Raw genomic sequence first — 22485 nt, 5'->3', positions numbered from 1 at the left:
TCTCCGCAGACTAACTAAATAACCGGACTAATTAGGCCGGTACCCGTGCTTTCTGGCACGTTGTCATATCTCCCGTTCATCATTATTTTCCTTTTTCTGTTTCGTCGGCGGACAGACCTTCCTTTCTTCCTATCCGTCGAGTGGACGCTTTCTTGGACCCCTTGCAATTGGCCCCTGTAAGCGACACATTTTCTGCATGAACACCGACCGAAATTCTTTTCGCTCGTCGGGGGAGATAGCTCATCGTTTTCGGAGGATCGCGAACCGTGGGACGGGGATTATTAGCGTCTCGATTCGGTTTAAACCTGCTACAGTCTTCGATTTATCTATACTTGAAAGAATTATTGGAGAGGTAAGAACAGTTATGCTAACTACAATTTTCTTGTACTTCTCTTAAATTCCACAATATCTTTGAGGAGATGTCACCGGAATTACATTGACCTCTTGACCTACAATATCGTATCGGACTCGCGATGAAAATTTTTAACTGAACCTGTGAAATCTAAGTGCTCTTTATTTTCTTTAAATATAAATGAATTATATTGTAAATATTCCTAATAAATTATTCATGATAAAGCAACTGTATCGATCATAGTTAAGAAATAAATGATAAGGCAAGGAGTTAAGGAAGATTAAACAAATTGGATGATAACTTTAAAAGAATGAAAACTTGAGTGGATCGAACAAAATTGAAGAGCATAGCAGAGTTAATATCGGGTGGGTAACAAGCGACGTGTAACAAGAAGGTGATTGGAGCCGATGAGCGAATAATTTCATTTTAGTGAATTTTCCACTATTATTTATACCAAACTCCTATCCATATTTGATGTCTTCGTATCTTTGATATTTCCTGAATAGCAAGCTCGAGAATATATATATATATACAAAAGCTATCATTACGTTAACAGGTGGAAATATTCTGTATCAAAAATCAAATTCCCGATGATGCGTATTTCTCGTGTCTCTTCCTTTCATTTACGTGTTTCAAAATCCATGAACTCCGTTCTCGACAGTTTCGGAGTTCAATATTTTTTATTATTCACGAAACGTACTTGGAGAAATATCAATAATATGTAATTTCGCTATCCCAGTCCCTTCCCCATCGTTCCCCCGTTTCCCTTGGTTCCGTGGATCTTTGTCTGTCGGTCACTCCGATCGCCAAGCCTTCCTCCGTCCTCCCGACAGGCTGCTCTCCGAACAGCACGCTTTCACAGTGTGCAAATCAAATCGGAACGCCCCCGCAGGGTCGCCGACAATGTTATTTGTTAGCGGAAGTGTCGTAGTAACCGGAGGTTGAAATGAGGCCAGATTGCCCAGGGTGATCAAGTTAAACGGCACGTGGGCAGTAATGCCGTTCCCTCCACCACGAATATCCTCCACCCAGCGATCCTGATCCTTCCACCGGTTCTCAAGATCTCAACAAGGGTGACTCGACTGTCGTTACGCCTATCTCCCTCCCTCCTTCTGTCTACCTTTCGATTTTTCTTTTACGTTTCTCTTTCTTTTCCATTTTCCCCTCTTTCCAACAGTAACTTCTGCCATTTTTTCAATTCCAATTATACGTGTGCATACAGGTCTCTCGACGCGAAAAAATTATACCGAACCTCGCGATAGGTTTAAATCTGCATTCTGATTATTAGCGACAATAATTTATTCTTTTTCATGTTCATGAAATAATGGAAAATTAAGGTGGTATAAACATTTGAGTTATTCCGAGATAAAAATAGAATTCTAAGAAACAAGCAGTTGACGATATTTATTGTTAAATTTAATGACTGAAAATATGTTGACTGTGAGTTGCAGTGAAGGACACGGATTGTGATTCAACGAAGAACAGAGAGAAAAGCAAGGAGCAGGCAATGATATAACGTTTGATCGGAAGTGAAATGTCAAGCTAAAGAGCGGTAAAGAGGCTCAAGCGCATCGTGTTCGATGAACAGTACCCAACCGTTAGCCTAACAAGCTGTCAAGACGTCGCCGCGTGTCAATCCACGGGACTCAACGAACCCTCCGAATAAATCTACCCGGAGCAACCTTGCACCCCTCGTTCTACGACCAAGCAGAACAACTACTGTCTCTAAACCGCTGCTTACAAACTTTTCAACCTCCCCTGAACGTTTTAACCCCTCCCGATTCACATTTTGTTTTTCCACATTCACGTGTCTGCCACGCGTTCGACACGGTTTCTCAAATCGTTTGCACTTTAATCGTTAAATTGTACAATTTCACGCGTTTGCGGATAATTCAAATGTGTACAAATTAATGAAACACGAAAGATAATTCTTAACTGGTGCGATAGGTTTTGATGTACCTGATCTCTTTCCTTATAGACTGTAATATTTTGATATTTTATCAATCGAACGATTCAAGTTTGTTTAGAAAGTAGGTGATAGGTGTAAAATTTCGAACCACTTGTCAAGATAAATCTCAATATTCGTACAAGTCGTTAAACTATGTATCGTAACAGGAATTTGTCAATTTAATTACAAAAGACCGATAACAGATTTTTAAAAATAATTTGCATCGTAACTTTGAATTTCTCGCATGAAAATTATATGATTACAGTTCGAAGACTTGCTTATCTGCATATTCGAATTAATTTATAATTCGGATATTAGAGGTTTTAATGTATTTTGTTATGCAATGGATATTTGAGGTCATTCGTAATGGCAAGCTCGAAAGTTCCTCTCGATTAGAAAGTTTCGTCCACCCTTTGTGGAGACGTTCATAGATCTTATCTGCTTGTAAAAGTAATTTGATTTGCCGGGATTACAACGCAGCCACAGGGTTCGCAACGCTCACTATAATTCCTCCCCTTTGATCCACCTACGACATACTGTTTCGTATTATACACTTTATGACCCGTAATGGACTCAGTTTAACGTTCGACTTAAATTTGTAGATCAGTTGCAAAGATGAAACTGTTCCTGTTGTAATCGAGATTGTTCACTGTCACTTTGTCTCTTTCTGCCTCCTCTGTTTATCTGAAATGTAACAACTCAGCAAAAAGCATTTGTCACCATGTTCAAAAACGTTTGAATTCTTACAATTCACGAGAAAAAAAGTGTCTTCGGGAATCGATCAAACAATCTTTAAAGAACGTACAGTCGCGGCGGAAAGTGTGCTGACACACCTCGAAAATATGTATTTTGCCATAAAAAGCAATCTGTTTACATTTTTTTTTGAAACTTTGGTTCACGTATTGCTTCTTATTTACTTTCGTCACCTTACCATGTAGTTTGAATCAGACGACTGTGAAAGGCAGACATATAATTCTTAGTTTACGTAAGAAACTCACGCGGAAAATAAGTTGACACATATTTTTACTAGTATTTTCTTACAAAATATTTATACAATAAGTGCTATCTTACAATTTACTCGTCGAATTTCCTGTATGGAGCAGTATTTTACACAGTGTTTTGTATTTGTATGTAAAACACTGTTTTTTAGTGCCGAAAATAAGAGAGCTCACTCCTGCAGAAAGATCACTAATATTTAATAAAAGACTGAAAGGAGATTCTTTGAGGAAACTTGTAGCGTGTTTTAATATTTTTGCGGAAATTATTCTGCAAAAATCTGAAACAAAATCTGAACGTCCACGAAAAACAACACCCAGACAAACTCACGTTATTTTACAAGAAGTTTTCGAAAACCGTTTCATTTCGATCAAACAATTAAAATCTGATTTCAATTTACCGATCCAGGAAATTCAAATTCGAACACGAATAAAAGAAGCGGAATTGCACCGGTGAATATCGAGAAAACGGCTCTGCACAAGTAAAACTAATGCTCGAAAATGTTTAATATTCGCAAATCAGTTTATAAGCAAGCCATTGGGTTTTGGAAAAACATCGTATTTAACGATGAATAAAAATCTCAACTTTGCTCTCATAATAGAAGGAAATATGTATAGAGAAAACATGACGAATGCTTCAAACCTACGACAATAACACCTGCAGTTAAACACGGTGGGGACTCATTGTGCGTTTGGGGTTGCTTCTTCTCGAGCAGCGTTGGCAATTTGTATTTTATAGATGGCATATTGACAGGGGAAGAGTATGTAAATATTTTACGAGAAAATTTCCAAGAATCAATAATAGAAATGAACATTCAGGATAACACACGTGCAAAGTAACAATGCAATATTTTACGAAGCCCCGACTTAAACTCAATCAAGTACTTGTGGGACCACTTAGACAGAATTGTTAATGAAACTTGTCGTAACAATAAAGCAACGTTCAAGCAAGCATTATTACAAGCTTGGTCTAATATTGACCAAAATGCCATAAATAAACTTATTAAAAATATGCCGAAAAGACTTGAACAAGTTATTAAAAATAGGGGATATCAAACTTCATATTCATTATGTTTTTTCTATTATTCAATTTATCGTTAATTATGTTTTCTTATTGCTGTCAACATACTTCTTGCAAACAGATAAAAAGAATAGCTTCATTTTTTCTATAAATGTTACATATTTTATTTTATGTTAATTAGTATTATATAAAAAAATAAGGTATAAGGTTTACTTATCCGATCATTTCTAGATCTCTATTTAAAATAGAAAATATCCATTTTTGAGGTGTGTCAACATACTTTCCGCGGCGACTGTAACTCAGAACTGTGAAATAACAAGTTTTCTCTTTGAAAACAGCCCAAATGTTCAATTGAGAACACAATAACAGTTTTCCATAAAGCGTTCGAACATTTCCATGAGCCATACTTCAAACAATCCTCGCAGCGTCATCGTTTCATCCTTGAACGACTCCGTGAAAGCGCAGCGAAATAGCCAGAAGTAACATTTTGCACCTTAGAAATTATAGCATCATCAATCCCAGGACATGTTAAACTTATTGCGTGAATCTGGCTCGGGATGCGTTAACGTTCAGGTTAACCTCATCGTTAGCCGCGTTAGCCGAAGGTACACATCCGGCTGCAGCAGGTACATCTGAAGCTACCCTCCGCGATTATTGGACTGCCAGTATCCAGCACCCGCGCATATCGGTGCCGAACCCCTATGACGGAAAATAATGAAAGTAATAGGAACACGCCCACTGCATTTAGTCCGCACACCGACCCCTCTGTCCTCCTCCTCCTCCTCCTCCTCCACCTCGCCACTGTCAACCCCTATCCCCGTGTCGGCTCCAACCACCCCCGTCGATTCTACCTTCTCTGTGCGCGACGGTCGCCGCCGCCTTGTTCATTCCCATCCGTCCTAAGCCCTAGTGGCCATTGTACCTGCCACTTCATTGTCCTTTATTTAATTATTTTTCCCGCATTCCGGGCTCCCTTGAATCTCGGTATCGGGGGTCGCGAATCATCCCCCTTTATTTACGGTACCGTAATAACAGACGTCTTAACAGAATCTAATAAACGTCATAAATGCACCTCCCGTGAAGCCATTAGTTTACAGGGATACTTTCTCTTATAATCTACACCCCTTTCGCGTCATGTCGATCCTTTTTCAAGCTCCCGTGGCTGCGGATCCTTATCTTCAGATTAAAGGTACGCGATTGTCGTAATTTCAGATTATTTTACTGTTACTTTGACACTGGAACAGTCAGCCCCGTCAAAATGTCGGATTTCAAGGTTTTTGGTTCATATTGCGAACATTATTAAGGCGCTTTTCGCGGAGTTTACGTTCACTTTACGCCTTTGTGCCTTGATACACAGAAATCTATCAGTATATTAAATTTCTTTATAGAAATTCGTCGGTAGCTATAAATTGTTTAATTAATGAATTTTAACTTAGGGAATCGTTTGTCTTTAAAATTATTGTATCAGGGTGAATGGTTGTGAGATTTAAACCCCTTGGATTCAATAGCTTGCTGTTGTCCTAGGAAAATGATAAACAATGCCAGTTGAAAGTAAATGTTACTGTATATTTTGTTGGTAAAGTAATACGGTAATTCAATCATCAGAAATCGACTGTCCAAAATTTACGGGCGTTAGTTTTTTTCTGCGGTATTCAGGCATATTGTATTCACTCTGATTCCAATTGTTTAATTGACACTTCGTTTCTGCAAAAAAAAACAAACAAATGAGTCAAACATGCAATTAAAATATAATATTTCAGTTTTGTACAAATCAAATTTATCAAATCTCCAATTAAACAAAATTAAACAAAATTTCTGTTATTGGCTTTAGTCAAGGTCAGCCACGTTTCACTCGAAGCAAATATAACCAATAAAAAAGTGGGAAAGGTTTATTCAAAACCAGAGATATATGCAAATGAATTCTAGAATTGTATTTCGAGCAACAGATTATTCCCAAGTGATTTGTCTGTCAAATATCGAATTATACCGAATGGAAATACAAAATAAAAAATAATTTAAACATTCCAAATATCCACATAGATATCAAACAAAAGAATAAACATGAAAATAATTTTACATTAATTTCGAATACATAGATATTCGAATAACATTAACGAAAAGGAAATAACAAATAAACCGACAAACGAAACACAAAATCCAGTGAAACAACCAGTTCGATAAAATAATACTTCGGCAACAGCCATAGTTGGTACAAACGAGTCAAGTTAGAGTTAATCAAGAAGATTAAGATGTAACGTAACGAGTCGCTACGTTACATCTTAATCTTCCAATCGAAGCCCCGACGAGATAATTGAGCGTATACGGAGCATCGAAGGATCACGATTCCCGCTTTTCCTCTCAAAACACTGTCATCGACCATACATTTGAGAATGTGCACCGTGATTTTGCCTCGATAATATGATTATAGACCTCTGCGTCTCTCTCTTTACCACTCTCCCCTGTCTCTCTTCCTCTCTATCTCTCTCCCCCTTCTCCCTCTACCCTTCACTCTCCTCCCTTCTCTATACGCCAACGTGTCTGTACGTGTACGTGTTCGTCTGTTGGACCGTCCTTTTCATCCACCCCCAACGAATCTCGAGCGCCGCAAGGGGGATGAGAACGCCGACACCTCCACCCTCCCTCTATATACGGTTCTGAACCGGGAGAGAGAGTAGCTACGCTCTGCTCTGATCCCTCGCAATTACTTCCCATTATCTGGGTATTAGGATTCACCCCAACTGGAAGCACGACGTGTTCCGCAGACTCCGCCTATGCCAGTGCCCGACCGAAAACGCTCTGCCCGTCATCTCGCGGCAACATCCCCTTTCTTTCCCCAGACATGATCACGGCTCGAGGCCTTCGGCAACAGGTAGCTAAAAACGGCCACCAACGATCCTCTATCCGAACAGCGATTTAAATATCGATCGTTTAAGACGATGATCGCTGAACAGGTTTCGAAATACAGATTTTTCTTCTTCTTCTTCTTCTTCTTCTTCTTCTTCTTCTTCTTCTTATGGTATTTTTATTGTTACGATTGCGAACCTCTATCTGACCAACGATATATATCCATTGTTCTTGTCTGATGATTGCTGACGATGTGATTTAGGAACACTTCAATTGAATAGAGATTTAATGATTTTGTTATGGTATTTGAAATAATGTGTTCTGGATGTTAATACTAACTTTGGAATTGCCGAATCGATGGAAAATGTAAATTTATTGTATAATTCTCTTTTTTCCAGTTGAAAATTATTTAGAACGAATTACAGTTGACACAGATTCAGTTGAGGATCGGGTTAAACTGACATGTACATTTACACATAAAAATTTCAGGTTCAATTCGGGTATAAACTTATTGCTTCCTATGAACATATGGAATTCAGATTCAAAACTAATTTAATTTTGTATTTGCAGATTCAACATATTCCCTGGTTTCTCTCTTATTTTTTTTGTGTCCCGATTGAAATTGAGCGTAGGGTACTTTGCAAAATTCTAACTCTATTAGTATGTTCTATCCATCACCTACAATATTTACAATTTAGATAGAGAATCAAATAAACGACGACGCAGTCTACTGTTTCACCATTGTTATTTTGTACTTTGTCATTGGTTACACGTAACGTTGAATACTAAGTTAGCAATAAAGTTCTTTCCCACTTAACAGGCAGTTCGAGTTTATTTTTATAGCTCCTATATTAACAGAAACTATAATAAAGTTTTAGTCAGTTTCTGCAACTAAATTTGAATATTTTTTTCAATAAATATGTACTCGAAACTATTTCAGAATGAACTTTCTTGCCATTTAAATAAACTAGCGATCAACCGTCTGCATTTTTTTTCACTAAAAGAATGCCAAGTACATTATTAACGAAATAAGTAATTAGATATTTTCAAGCGATAGCGTAGATAATGATCAGCTATTTATTTCTCATCCATCTAATAATATTCCTGCTAATTTTCTAAGCAACGTAGATCTTGAAGGATGATTCACTAATTGATCATGGATAGGGTCGTTCGTTGACGTCGGCCAGAAATTAAGCCGGGATTAACAGCTCGAGTTCTTTAGCTCGTGCGCCACGTTGAGCCTCGAAAATGTCCCAAACGACGAGGAGGAAATGTCACATTGCCAATTAGCGGAATGGTAATGTCCCAGAAACACACGCTCGTCGTTCTTGACCCGAGACGCTATCAAATGTCAATCGTGGTGTGCTTTTAGCCATTAATATAACCATAATGGACCTGCAGTGCAATTACCAAATGTGAGACCAGTACACTTTCCTTATATCTAATAGAAAAAAATGGTTGATCCAAAAATCATGATACATTAATTATCGTTATTATCAAATTGTAGAATTTTATGCATTTAAAGTATATACAGATTTTCAGAAAATTATGATATACACGTTTATGCAGAGTTTAATAGAAAGCCCATTTCTGAAGAAAACAAGACTTTGTTTAATTCGTTTTTTAGTCCTTTGCAAAAAGCTTGCCCATATAAACTTTAACAGTTTAATAATAACCGCTGTGTCGTCTATGTTTGGATAATAAAGCTACTCACATGAGAAAAATTGAAAATTTAGTTAAATAAAATTAATCTGGTTTTAAAAATTCAAGATAATCCTTAAAGTGAGATATTAAATAAAATACTGGCAAATAACTGGTGTTATAAAATTTTATTAGATAAAGAAAAATCTAATTTATTATCGCGTGATATTTCATGAACCTCTTAACCGAATGATTTTTGGATCAAACGTCCCTATTAAAAGTTATTTAAAGTTATACGAAGACACATACTATCAATTTAACTTAGCGTCTGAAAATAATGAATGTAAACATAATATAATTTACTTTTATATAAATATAATAATCTGTTTAAGAACAACAGTTAGTTACAGACAACTCAGGAAGTAAAGTACCGCTTTTGTAAATATCTCAAACGTAAGTGCAGAGAAACGCCTGTTCTCTTGATCATTAATCTTCATAATTGTCGTAATAAAAACAGAAATAAAAGTAAATATAAGAGAAAAATAAAGAGAATTAGAAATTGATTTTCTTTTTTTTCGAACAATTATAAACTAATAGATAAAGCAACAATTTTTGTCTTTTCAGAAGTTTAACGAAGATACATATGTATTCTATAATCGACGCAAATAAACTATAAAACTATAAGAGAAAAAATGATAAGTTTAAAAACGATTTCTTGTTCATTTTTAGCTGCCTGCGAACGCTCTTCTCATCGACGACCAATTAGAAAGGCGCAATTAAGGGAGGCAAAGAAATACACTGTGTTACATCGTGACATTTTAATCCCAACTTGAACCACAGGCTAACTTTCTACTTCGCTATAAAAAGTGACACAAAAACAGACTAGCTTTAATTACGGCATTTCGCTATAAAAAGTGTCGCAGAAGATCGATTAGCGAGTCATTTACACGTTTACACTTTCTACATTCTTTTTTATCGATGGTGGAGTTTCTCGTCGAATTTTTATCTTACACGTCTCCATCGGTTCACCTTCCTCTTTTCTTTCCCTTCTTTTTACAATATCGCTTAAACAAGACTAGTTCGATCACAAATGTCGGTTGGCACTAAAAGTCTCCAGGTATACCGTTTTCCTGATCGCTGATCACTGATCCATTAGCGATTTGTTCAAACAAAAAAGAGGAAACTTCTCTTCTTACAGTTCTATTCTTTATACGTGCAACACAGTCCGTTAGAAATGTATTCGTAATGGAGGGGACGACTTTCTTCGATTTCCTCTTCGAACATTTACATCGCTGTCCATTCTTACAATTATTGACTCGTTTTCATGGAGGTCGACTCACTGTTGCGACGAAATCGCAACAACCGATTCCACGGAACCAATCCAAGGTGTTCAATGAACAATTCCGCTCGTTCGAAGGTAATGGAATCCTCCACAAAGAACTTTCCCTAACGAGATCCCTAATTAAAAAATTAATTGTCTTCGAGGCCCATAGTAACCACCGATTGATCGGTTACCACTTCTCGACTAATTCATCAAAATCTTTGAATCTTACTCGTTACCGTGAATTCTCCTTCAAGTCTCTCGTACCTTCCTATCACTTCAACATCGCCTTCACAGGAACTGGATTCCGCTTTCACTTTTCTATCCACTTTTTTTCACATTTTTCACAATGATCTTCTCCTCCACCCCGTAATCGTATTTCTCGATTAGCTTGTGTCGTTTAGAGAACCGTGCACAATGAGAACTGTGTCATTTCAGCGATGCTGACGTTGCACGGTTTGACCGTGTTGCGAGTGATGGGGCAGAGTGACCGAATGAGGATGCGTCATCTGATGGAAACTCGTCGGCGATCCAACACGTCTCGAAACGTGGATGTTACCCGTCTGCGTCGGCGACGGTGTCTCGTCACCGAGAACGTCGATCTCGTCGTCGTCGGAGTCAACCGGAGCGTCGCTGCTCGCTCGAGATTCTCGGCCGCCGCTCAACGAGAAATCCACTGGCCTCTCTGTAAACAGATTAAACAAACCTTTCCGTTATTGTCTTTCAATAATCGGACCCCGATTCAATTGCTCGTACAATCAAATCAATTTTACTAAGGAAACGGAGATTGAAAAATGGAAGACTTTTTACGGAGGTTGCTTTCTCAACTTTCTTGCATCTTATAGATTCAACGAAATTTCCTTTCTTTCATATGCCTTTCAAATTAATTTCTCACTTAATGAATTGTACGAAAACCTGTGTCACCTACATTATGAGTATCGTAGTGGTCAACACGTTAACCCTTATGTGGGTCAAATATTTACCTCTGAACATTAACAAATTTTTGTATGAATTCATCATTGGGTTGAGTAGGAAGCTTTGTCGGCAAAGTTCTTATGAATTTATAAAATTCTTTCGAGGATTTCATCTTTCTCTATGTGGGCATCCTCTCTTTGTATCGGTTTCAGAGGTAAGAAAATGACGGAACATATATATTTTAGATTGAGAGATAAATTATTCTTCTTAAATAAATACTTATGTTTTCCCTTTTGCCAACAAAACTTTCTCGTTCAACCGAATATTTCGAAAACACAAATCGACATAAATTTTCAAGAAATGGAGATCTGAAGCAATCTCGTTAATCCGAAGACTTGAACGTTACTGTTGAATTACCGAATTATTTTAATTCGAGTTTCTCCGGGATTGGCTCATTTCGGTAATTCATAGCTTTGGTTTAAATTTGCATATCTTGAATTTCTTGGTAATACATGGGTACTCCAACACGGCTATCCTTATATTCTTTGATATAAGTTTCACCAGTAAAACATTTCGTTTAATTGTCTACTGTCAGTGGTTGAATAGTTTCATAATCTAAAGTTTAAAGTTCACAATACACTTTTTTTCGACGAACTTGCAAAGAGAAAGAATATTTAAAACACCAGTATGTCCTCTTTTCAGTTACAATTAACATTTTTCGTGCGTTGATTTTAATTCAAAATTCCTCTGTGAAGTTTCAACCGACATTTTGTAAAATAATGTGAAACATTATTCTGAGTTTCGAAATTACAGCCAACGTTGGACAGTAGTTTAAATAACGTCAAACCCGTAAACACGGTGTAGAACGAGGGAAATTTCGCCGCAGAATATGTTAAAACTTACTGTACGAGTTTACGCAGTAATTACAGACAGCTGGTAGAATTTTAATAGTTCCCTAAATGGAGTACAAAACTTTAAATTGAATCTTATTTGAAAAGTCCGGGATCAATAAAGTAGCTTGAACTTTGACTTTTCAACTGAATAAATAGAAAGACCGTTTCCATTAGACATTACTCCAAGGATATATGTTACTGTACTCTAAAATCATTTTAAATTCATTGAGCAGCACACACTAATTTGTTAAGGAGTATTTGAATTTTCAGATTCTTAACTAAAAATCTATCGTCTTTTAACCTTTATCAATACACAATATTAAATTTGTTCTGAGACTATAAATATATATATAAGTACACTACGGTTATTATGCATGTACGCGTACGATGCAAAGGCTTAATTAGTTAATTTAATTTTGTTGCGATTCTCATTGTATATATTTCAAATATTATTTAAATAGTAGGAACACATGAGCTAATAACAATTTTCTTATGCTACTCTCAGGTTCAAAAGTATTCTCGATAAAATAAAAACGCGACTATTTCGAAAAATATTGAACGTTCAAAATTTTGGTAAAAAAAATGAAAACAAAGGTTTGTTAAAATCGAATAGCGTTTCAATTTGCCTATCACCACAGCCAAAACTGGTCAAATTGCAAAATCGTTTGATTCAATTACATCCGATATATACGGTGAACTCCGTCGTTCAAAAATGTTGTCAAGAATAATTAATAGAATATCTATACTTAATAAAATTGGAATACTATATGTATAGTTTGATACAGAGGAGTCTTACAGGTATTTTTACGGACGCGAAACTAAACCTTTCTTAAACTAAACTCTAAGCGGTATATGTGCATCTTCTTCGCCGGCGTCGAGAAATGAAAGAAAAACGGTTATTTGTTTATGGTATACATAAATAACAACTAATAAAAAGCAAAGTCGATGCAATACAATACCAGTATAGAAATTACTACTTAATCGAACGTTTCTTCGAGTTCAATAATATTAAAATTATCCCATACCCACAACCGACAAAATCCTAGAACTATGTACACTCGTCCCTCCATTTATGCGAAGTATCCGTTCCACGTGGGTTCGTTTTAAGCGAATGAAATTCGAGTAAATAGAAACTGTCGATACAAAAGAAAATGAAATATTGGAAAAACACTAAATTTCAATCGCGTATAAACAATACCCTGCAAATGGCGCTATAATCTATTGTGTGCAAAAGGGGGCAGCATAAAACAAGTACCGTACAAGTGGAGGGACGGGTGTATACAAATTCCAACTTCACCAGAGTTTCTTCGCACCAGTCGAAAACCGATCAGAAAGTAGAAAGGAACCATTCAAACCACGATTCCCGAACGGATTGAAAATCGTTTAATTCAATTGGGTCGGATATATATGTCGATATACAAGTAAGGTCCTCGACGGTCCTCGGTGGCTAGGAATCGTGAATGTAGGTCTGGCCGAGCACTTAGCCGATAATTGACTAATTTTCTCGAAGACCGAATCGAGAAGACAAGAGGTAAGACGCGGGGGTTGGTGCACGAGACGTCGGAGCAAGGGGGCGAAGACCAGAAAGATAGACAGAGAATGAGAAAGATGGACGGATGTATGTATACGTTACATGGAAAGAGAGAGAGAGAGAGAGAGAGAGAGAGAGAGAGAGAGGGAGAGTGGGAGTGGAACGAAGGGGTGCCGTAACTCTCCAGGGTTCCTTAGACGGTATCCGTTCGAGTCTCTAGACGACGACGAGGCGGTCTCATCTTCTACGCGCTTTCCACCCCTTACAACCCCACTTCTTCCCGGCTGCCAAGGAGATGTCTACTAACTTCGTTAGCCCTTCCTACCGAACGAAGCCATCTTGGCTACCGAGACGAGGAACTTGGCGAAGGTTACGAGCAGATGCGCCGCAGCTCGGGAATTACTTGAGATCGTGTCCCCCGTTCGTTATAGCCGGCGATCATTTATGAACGGTGGTTGAAGGAAAGTTTAACTCTTTCGGTCTGGGCTACATTAATTTTTTCCTCTTTCGCGCGAACCCCTTCGCTTGTGTTTTACGTATTAGAGATCCTCGTTAGGATTCCCTTAAACCCTTGCCCTACGATTTCTTTTGTAATAGCTTAGAAATATTTCAATATTAATTATTGACTAGGGGAACAAGGAGCTTCGTGTTTCTTTTACAACTACGATTATTCTAACGATTAGAGGCGAACGTGGTAATTTGGCTCTCCAGTTTGATATTTCTCTCTGAAATTTGATTCGTATTTTAAATTGCTTGAAATTTCGGAAGGTAAGTTAATAAGGTTGCTTCTGACGAAAGGTGACAGCAAAAGGAAAACCATTGAATTGAATTTAATGTGTATTACGAAAGCAAGTCGTTTTTCGAGCTCTTACAAAAATGAGGAAGCAATATTTGATTTTAACTTGAAACAATTTTTGTACAACTTACAGTAAAGTACCTTACACGTTTACTGATTAAAATATAGTAATTATAAAATATAACAATTTAACGGTGTATTTTTCGGATTATTGTTTCAAAGGTAAGCTTCTTCAAAGGTTAGTTCCGAGAAGGAAATTATGCGCCATTAAAAGGACTATAACTTTGATTTTCTACCATTTCGTACTATCTATCTACGTGTAAATTATCGTAATTATAACTAATTGCTATTCTAATTACGTCTTATTTGCACGGTGGAGTTAAAAACACGTTGAACGTTATTGTTTATATTTTAGTGCAATAACTAATATTGCAGTTGTAAAAAAATTCATCAATCAACAATTTTCGCCATTACGAGAAGCTACATGAAATTAATCCCAATATCGAAATTAAATTTCTCCTCTTACGGAATTCTATGATCATTATTATCGCGTTTGGGCCACTGCAGTAGACTTTTTATGTACGAACATATTCTTTTGTTGCCAATATTTAAATAACTCATAAGAATTCGAAAATAATTCGAACGTCTTTAGAATTCGAAGCGAATCTCTCGAGAATTAAAAAATGCGCATTAACGGCAAAAATGGTAATCGAATAACGTAGTTAAAATTCATCGCGAAAATCTGTCGTAACCCAATAGCGGCAGCTGATGGGATCAAGCGATTTTCCGTAAAATTCTCATTTGAAGGCCATGTCCAAAATTTAATGGTCGATTAATCCTTCAGAATACAAAGTCCATGCCAATTTTGTTCATGATTAATATTTTCAATATGTACGAACTGCATTCTGTAACTAAACTTGAAACTATTATACATGAATCATTAAAACTTTGACTAACACATCAATGATACACAATATTCTACAGTTTGATCGTTTAACAAAATTTTACGTGTTCCCTAATTTTTTATCCTCATTGCTTGTCTCCTTATGCCTTGAACATATATTATAATACAGAATTTTAGTATACTAGTTGCAATTTTATACAAAATTTCGTTGAATAGACAAAAAATGCTACTATGTAAATTATTATATAATAACTGACTCATCTTTTGGCGAGAAACTAAATATTAAATTTTATTTTCACGCAGCCACTAAACTAAACAGCGTACAGAACCTCGAGACACTCGAGAAACATAAAAGAATAAGCGCTGCAGTGAAACTTAAAATTATCTTTTATCATTTAATGGTGCATTCGTAAATTATTCATTCTAAGACTACAACATCGCGCATTATATGATAGAAATCAGTGAATTTCTGCGCAATTAATTACGCGCTTTAAGATACTCGGTGGGATATTGTAAGCGATAACGCCGTTAACTCGGATGCGAATTGCGGGATATCGTACGGCAAAAAGCGATCATTATCCAGGCAACCGGTAGTTAATCATTCTAGTCCCAGGCGGGCTCGGTTATGGTCTGGTTAGTTAACTAAAGTTGCGTAATTTATTGTCAGCCGAATTTTGGTTGCATTATATGGTCCATTAGCATGACAACCTGGGGAACTATTTGACGTACACCGAAATTCCGTCGCTGCCCGGCCGCGCTCCAATGCAAATTGATAATCACAATTACGAAGTTTATACTAATAACGATTTAATTGCGATACACAAGCCGCGATCTACTTTTCGCGATTATTATTATAGTTTCGTGCATCCGTTCGTTGGGATATGACTGAGCCAACAAAAGTGGAAGGCTCGATACTTTTTTTTTGCTTAAAATTGCGCTTTTTTCAAAGACCTGTACACTTCAATTAGCACGTTTAATTTGCAGCTTTTGTGCAACTCGGGTCGTTAATGATGGGTATTCGTAATATGTTGTTATATTTTACGGGCAAATGAAAATTGGTGGAATATAAGCAACAGAATGATTTTCATTGACCTTTAACCTTTACGTTCTCATTCTGCTTTTAACAAAAATTTTGTTTTATTTTAAAAGTATGTTCTCGTTGTAGATAATATTATGTAGTAATTTATAATAATACAATAGGTTCACTGACTTAGAATGAAATTGTGAATTTTTATAGATAATCATTTTCGGCCGATTAATCTTAACGTAAAATATCATTTTACACGATAACAAAGTTTCTCATTCGAAATGCAAATAAGCAAGTAGATAGGTAGATACCTGCCATGCTTCAAAATAAATTTTATAATCGATGTTAATCAGTTTTAAAGGTACTGCACCTTAGCAACATTTTTAAAGAACAGTTCTAAGAAAATGAAGGAATTATCAACCACGAGAATGTTAATAAATAAAAGTCCAATATAAGGAACATTCAATAAATGTTAAAACGGAGCTAAACTATCGAAAATAATGGTTACAACTTAGTAGATACTTAATGCAGAAAATATATGATAAAATAGTCAACAGAAACAATAAAAATATTAAATTTACGTTTCGTTTGATTAATCTTCCGACCTAAAAGTCGAACGGTAGAAAAAGAAGTTTCCACGCGCAAGACAAACCAATATGTAGAACTTCGCCCTTTTTTTATCCGCTGTTGAAATTACAAAATATGATTTATGGATAATTGATTATGCAGGACAGATCGCGCTGTTAATCCGAGCTAATTGATGCGAAGCAACGCGAGCAGGCGCGTGTGCACGGCTGTTTATCGAAAAGTCGATACACGTGTTTAGCGGTAATTACGCATTGTGACGCGGATACGAAATTGCATAGGTTCTGCAATCGCAATTAAACGCTTGCATTACCGGGGCGACGGGCGAAAATTTTAAGCGTCATCGAGTTTATAATAGAAGGCTAACTTCCGTTTTATCAACTACTGGCTTCCTCGGAAATCACGATCGCGTGTTTCGCGTGTCTGATCGCGTAACCCGAAAGATTTCATTATAATCGATTCGCAGAAAAGTTTCATTATCAATTCCCACAGAATGACGCGCGCTTTAACATTTTCACTGCCACGTTGTCAGTACAAGAATGTCGTCCGTTTCTTCGTGGCTACAAATCATAATCTATTTGCTGATACACCGAATGAAAGAAATTTTAATTGAGACTTATAGGATTATAAATTTGAAATTCTAAGTTAATGAGGTTACGACGTCGAAACGAGTTAAAGAAACCATCGCTCTGATAAATTAAGTAATCCTATATATTTAATTTGATATCATTGAGGCAACTAAACATTTTGACTTCGTAAAAGGTTAATGAATTATTGGGTGCACCAATGCGTAGTTCAGTATATTTTTTAATACTCTAATAATATATAATCGAATCTAAAAATATAACGTGATTAATAATATGGTACACAATTAAAACACCAACCGATTGTTTCTGTTTTAAAAATAGCAACAAATTACCGAATAAATTAGTTATCCATATACCTAATAGTGTGACTTGCAAGCCCCCATTTGATTCGAAAGATTAAAGACACAAATTAATCTATAAGTAAATGTAATAAATAAAACACCGAAAGAAACGTATAAACGCTGCAGTTAAAATCAACCAAGAAAGATTAGAATAAAAAATTAAATCAAATCGTAATTATAATAAAAACTAACTGTATGGTAAAAACATCTTTTTCGAACTCACTTTATTATTGTTCTTAACAGTAACATCGAAATAAGAGACTGCCTGATAGGAATTTTTGTAAATTTCTTCCTAGCAATGGAATTCTTTAATGCTTCGAAGGAAAAAACAGAGAAGATGAAAAGGAGGTGGCGAACAATGTTTTACTCACCGGCAGGTGACGTGACGGAAACGGATTGGCCAGTACACGGCTGATTGGAATTCTGATTGCTGTTGCTGCCCGTGCTGCTGCTCAATTTCCTCAATTGTTTCTTGTGCTTCATCCGCCGGTTTTGAAACCACGTTTTCACTTGGGTCTCGGAGAGGTGAAGCGCCGCCGCAAGCTCGACCCTTTCCGGCGTGCTTAGGTACTTCTGCATCTCGAATCTTGCTTCCAAACCCGCTAACTGTTGATCGCTGAATACCTAAATAGCAGGAGAAAGGAACAGAGCCTTTATCGCCGACCTTCAATTATATTCCTTTAATGGAAAGCTATTGGACCTTCCAAGAAAACACTGAACGTTTCATGAAAGCTTGGAAGGTATTTCGAGGATACCGGCACATATGTGAGTATTTAATGTTATTTTCATATAAAGGCTAAATACCCATATATGTAGCCACTACTTTTTCCTTATATTTTCATAATTATTTTTAGCCCCCTTTACCTTTTTCAGCTTTTACCTGCTTTAGCTATGTAAAGTGCAATTATTCATACAAATATCTGTCTACTCCCACAGAAATCGTCAATATAATACCAATTTTAAATCAATTGAGCAATTTAAAGCGAAATAACAATCTAAGAACGTCCTTTGTCTATGAAACTCTTAAAAAATTATTGATTATCATATAAAAAGGACGGATTATGTAAACCCTTGTGAACCTGTTGCCACCAAATAATAATGAACGATTACAGAAATAAACAACTAAGTTTAGAAATTACGTAAAAGAATACAGTCTATGATGCTAATAATTAAAAGATCAATAAAAACGAATATGGAAAGGGCGTACCAAGTGTCCTCCATTCTCATGAAGTAATAACACCCAAGATGTGAATATGAAAAATGTAATATTTAAAACAGTGAAACACAGCATAACATGCAGTTCTTCAATAAAACTATTAAAAATAAAAATAATCTAAAGTGATAAAATAATATTTCACATACTAACAACATAAAAAAAGCTGTATTTGATAAGAATGTAACAGTTGAAGATGTGCATCACTCAGTGTGTCGCGCAGTTTCTCTACAATACTAAAAATAATTTTCACTACGATAATAACAAAAACATTTTGTTAAATTTGAAGCGGCCAAATAATTTAATTATACACTACACTGCAGATATTTATGCATTTATGGTATACAAAAAGTTGTAAAATACGAGAGAACATATTACGTCAATAAAAATGAAAAATTAGAATTAATAATACACTTGCGTTATTGTTGTCACAAGAAACATTCTAGGCAATAAAAAAACTTGTCCCTTAATAAGATTTCTCGAAAATATTTCATGAAGATGGTAATTTACATAAAGATCTGCAGTTTATAACATATACAGAGTTGGGCAAAGCGTAATGTGATTATATATAGAAACTAATGATTAAAATACAATTTTTATTCTTTTGCAAGTTCCTACCTGTAATCATTAAACGAATGATACTGAAGTTGATGAAATATAATTCATAATCTTATCAACCATGACATTTGAACCATCTTCGATAAATAGACAACGATTGAATTTCTATACATTCATGCAAACTCTAAAAGTGCTAAATTATACAAAAGGCATATAACACAAGAAAGTATACAAAATATCCAAACTGTATTCCTCTCTGTAATATTTATTTCAGGAAAACTCATTTCGTATCGTATGTATATTCTATTGTTCTAATTTCATTTTAAAAAAATGTATATTCGCATACAAGTACAGTCTACATACAGTTCCGTAATCAGATTGCGTTTTGCCCAATTCTGAAGTTCTGTACAAGTGTCAGATGATGACCACCAGTTCATCGTGTTGTCGCAAAGAGTGTACCGTTCGGTGATTCACACCGCGTCCAAGGTGTAATAAGTAACAAGCACTCACCGTTCGTGCTTTCCGTCGTCGGCAGTGCTTCAAGGCCGCGAGTTCACTAACCCCTGGCACCACTCCGACCCCCATCCCGGTGTTGCCGAAAAGCGGGCCCAAGAAGAAAGCCGCGGTGGGTGGCGCCGACGGATAACCGGGTAGCAAACTGGCGAACTGTTGATAATGCGGATGCTGAACACCGTGATTAGAGGACAGGTGCTGATGGTGGAGCTGATGATGGGAGTGCGGAGGCACGGTGCCCCGGCTGAGGATGTCCTCGATCAGGAACGACGTCCTGTTCGCAGAGGTGCCGTTCTGACCTGGCTGGGCCTGCTGCTGCTGGCAGGTCGACTGCATTTTCGAGTGATTCCTTTTTTTACCTGTGACCGTCGGTGCTCGAAATTCGTTACATTCTCAACACTGAACAATGTCAACGTTTAGTCCCATCACTGATCCTTTGTGCGTCACGTAACACGAACTTTTTCCTTGTAACTTTATCGTTTTTCTTTATCGTTCACTACATCAGATTTACATAACAAAGTTTTTTCGAACCCTACTTGGCTCGTAGAAATGCGCAACTTCTTGTTTTCGTTGTTTCTAATTTTCAGTTGCTGCAAATATGGATTATCGTTTGGACACTATCAGACAAGTGCTCTTTGCCGATCTAACTTGTCACCGATGTTGTAAATAATTAGAATAACACGAGGAACAAATATTTTCTTCGAGAGCATTAGAGCAAAAATCCGGAGACTGTAATGTAGGTTCTTCTACCGCAATCAGGATTCCGATATAGTTTACAAGATTGCGGATTTTACGCGATAACTATGTGGCAAACGCATCCGGAAACCGACTATCACCGTCGGCTACAGAAGAGTTGACTCGTCCTCCCCAGGTGACAGGCTAAATTAATTGACTTGGAGCAATCACGTACCCTAAGTTCGCGATTCATTCACGCATTCCTCTTAATTCCCCCCTCAATATACATGACCCATCAAACTTTTCGGGCACCCATATTCAAAATCCCCGCACAAGTTCACCAAGCACAAAAAGAAACCATCGATCCACCTTTCATTTAACGAGAACTCGCTAAACATCAAGGTCTAAGCGCATACTACCCAAAAGGCAACAAATCCACCAACAACTAAATAAGTTTCATAGGAAGATCGTGAAACGGAAAGCTTCCAGCTACCATGTTCACCGAAGATCCAGTCTACAAGCACGGGTCCACTCGGATGCTGGTTTTCACGGGGAATTCGGTGCGCACCAACCGAAATGATCACCGAAGGAATTCGAGCGCAGTGTTCTTTCGGCCGCGTTCCCCGCGGTTGACCCGGCCTGGGCGTAAGCGGACCCCGGAAGTCGCGTTTCTCGCGATATTCTAATTAAATCGAGCCGAGCCGAAAGCGGCGGCCGCCGGGCGAGAAAGTCCGCGGGCAAAAGTGACCGGGCAGCGATCGTTCGGCGACGTTCAGGGAGTATCGGTGCGCGATATTCAAGGCGATTCAACCCCCCGTCCGCGATCATCTCCACCCTCAACCCGCTCTAACTGGCCAAGAAGAGAGTAAACCTCGGTCCGGATATACGAGCCTCGACTCCCGCCGGTATTGGTCGGCGTCGCGACGCTCGACGTCGCGACGGTTGGCCCCGCCAATCCGACGGGGCGGCACCAAACGGGACGTTGCCATGGCCACCAGGCCGGGGGTGAGCGAATTCTCACCCAGCCACCCCACCGAATTGCCGGTAAAGAGATTGGGAAGGGTTGGTGAGGCGCCAGAGAGGAAGCCGGAGGGTGAAAGGGAGAGGGATCCTCTTCTATATCCGCGAAACCGGCTAGCTAGCTGGCTGACTGGCTGGCCCCCCGTGTTATTGTGCATTCACATTGACGGGCGCACGATAACGGCGTTCACGCGTCCACTTCTGAGGTGACTTTTCCTACCGCTTAAATTGTATTTCATTTTTCCTGCCTACGACCGGCCGCGGAAACCTCCCCCGTATAACCATTCGCAGGTATTCCTCTTCCTTCTTTTTCGTCTTTTGTTTGTACGCTTTTTTTCTGGTTCTTTTCCCGTTCGCCCCTTGCAACGCTTCAATCACTCGGAACCTTCGATTCTGTCGGACGCTTTGTTAAACCCGTGGAGAACGTGGAGGTGTGATTCTCGATGATGGATTTCCTTTGGTCCCTTGGAATATGAACGACGATTAAAGGTTGATGCGTGGTGACCTATGTTTTTAGACAAGATGTGGATTATGGAAAGATTTATTGTACGGCAGGTTGAATGTATTCTTTTTCATTTAAAGTACAACGTTTAGAGTGTCTGTTGTAATTTTTTATATTTGTGGGTAAATGATAAAGTTTAGACTATTCTCTGTAAAGATCTGAAGTCGTTTAGCGTAATGATGTGGTATCAATAGATCCAAGGTAATTAACAAACAGAGTAAAATTTTAAAGCTCAAATTTAATATTCCTTCAGAAGCTCATTGTCAGTCTCAAACAAACCGTGGAAGACTTGCCTTTTCCTTT

General features: G+C 37.6%; 1 protein-coding gene across 4 annotated transcripts; it reads right to left on the bottom strand.

Annotated features, from left to right (window-relative positions):
* Positions 1 to 73: 73 nt before the first annotated feature.
* bsh (brain-specific homeobox) lies at positions 74 to 21490 on the bottom strand. 4 transcript variants are annotated; one of them, XR_004234547.2, is made up of 4 exons: positions 19983 to 21490; positions 18073 to 18325; positions 10355 to 10807; positions 74 to 174 (listed from the first exon to the last, which is right to left on the bottom strand). XR_004234547.2 is itself a non-coding variant. In XM_031971674.2 (3 exons), the coding sequence occupies exons 1-3, from the start codon at positions 20319 to 20321 to the stop codon at positions 10557 to 10559; spliced, it is 843 nt and encodes a 280-aa protein (XP_031827534.1). In that variant the 5' UTR covers positions 20322 to 21490; the 3' UTR covers positions 9537 to 10556. The 4 variants fall into 4 exon arrangements, 1 of the variants encoding a protein (XP_031827534.1); XR_012998543.1 differs by having other exon boundaries at positions 89 to 174; positions 10390 to 10807; XR_004234546.2 differs by lacking the exon at positions 74 to 174 and adding an exon at positions 9537 to 10259.
* Positions 21491 to 22485: the final 995 nt, after the last annotated feature.

Source organism: Nomia melanderi, chromosome 5, assembly GCF_051020985.1.
Source record: "Nomia melanderi isolate GNS246 chromosome 5, iyNomMela1, whole genome shotgun sequence".
Taxonomy (NCBI): Eukaryota; Metazoa; Arthropoda; class Insecta; order Hymenoptera; family Halictidae; genus Nomia; species Nomia melanderi.
The sequence above is the reverse complement of the archived record's forward strand: the minus strand, read 5'-3'. Positions and strand labels throughout refer to the sequence as shown.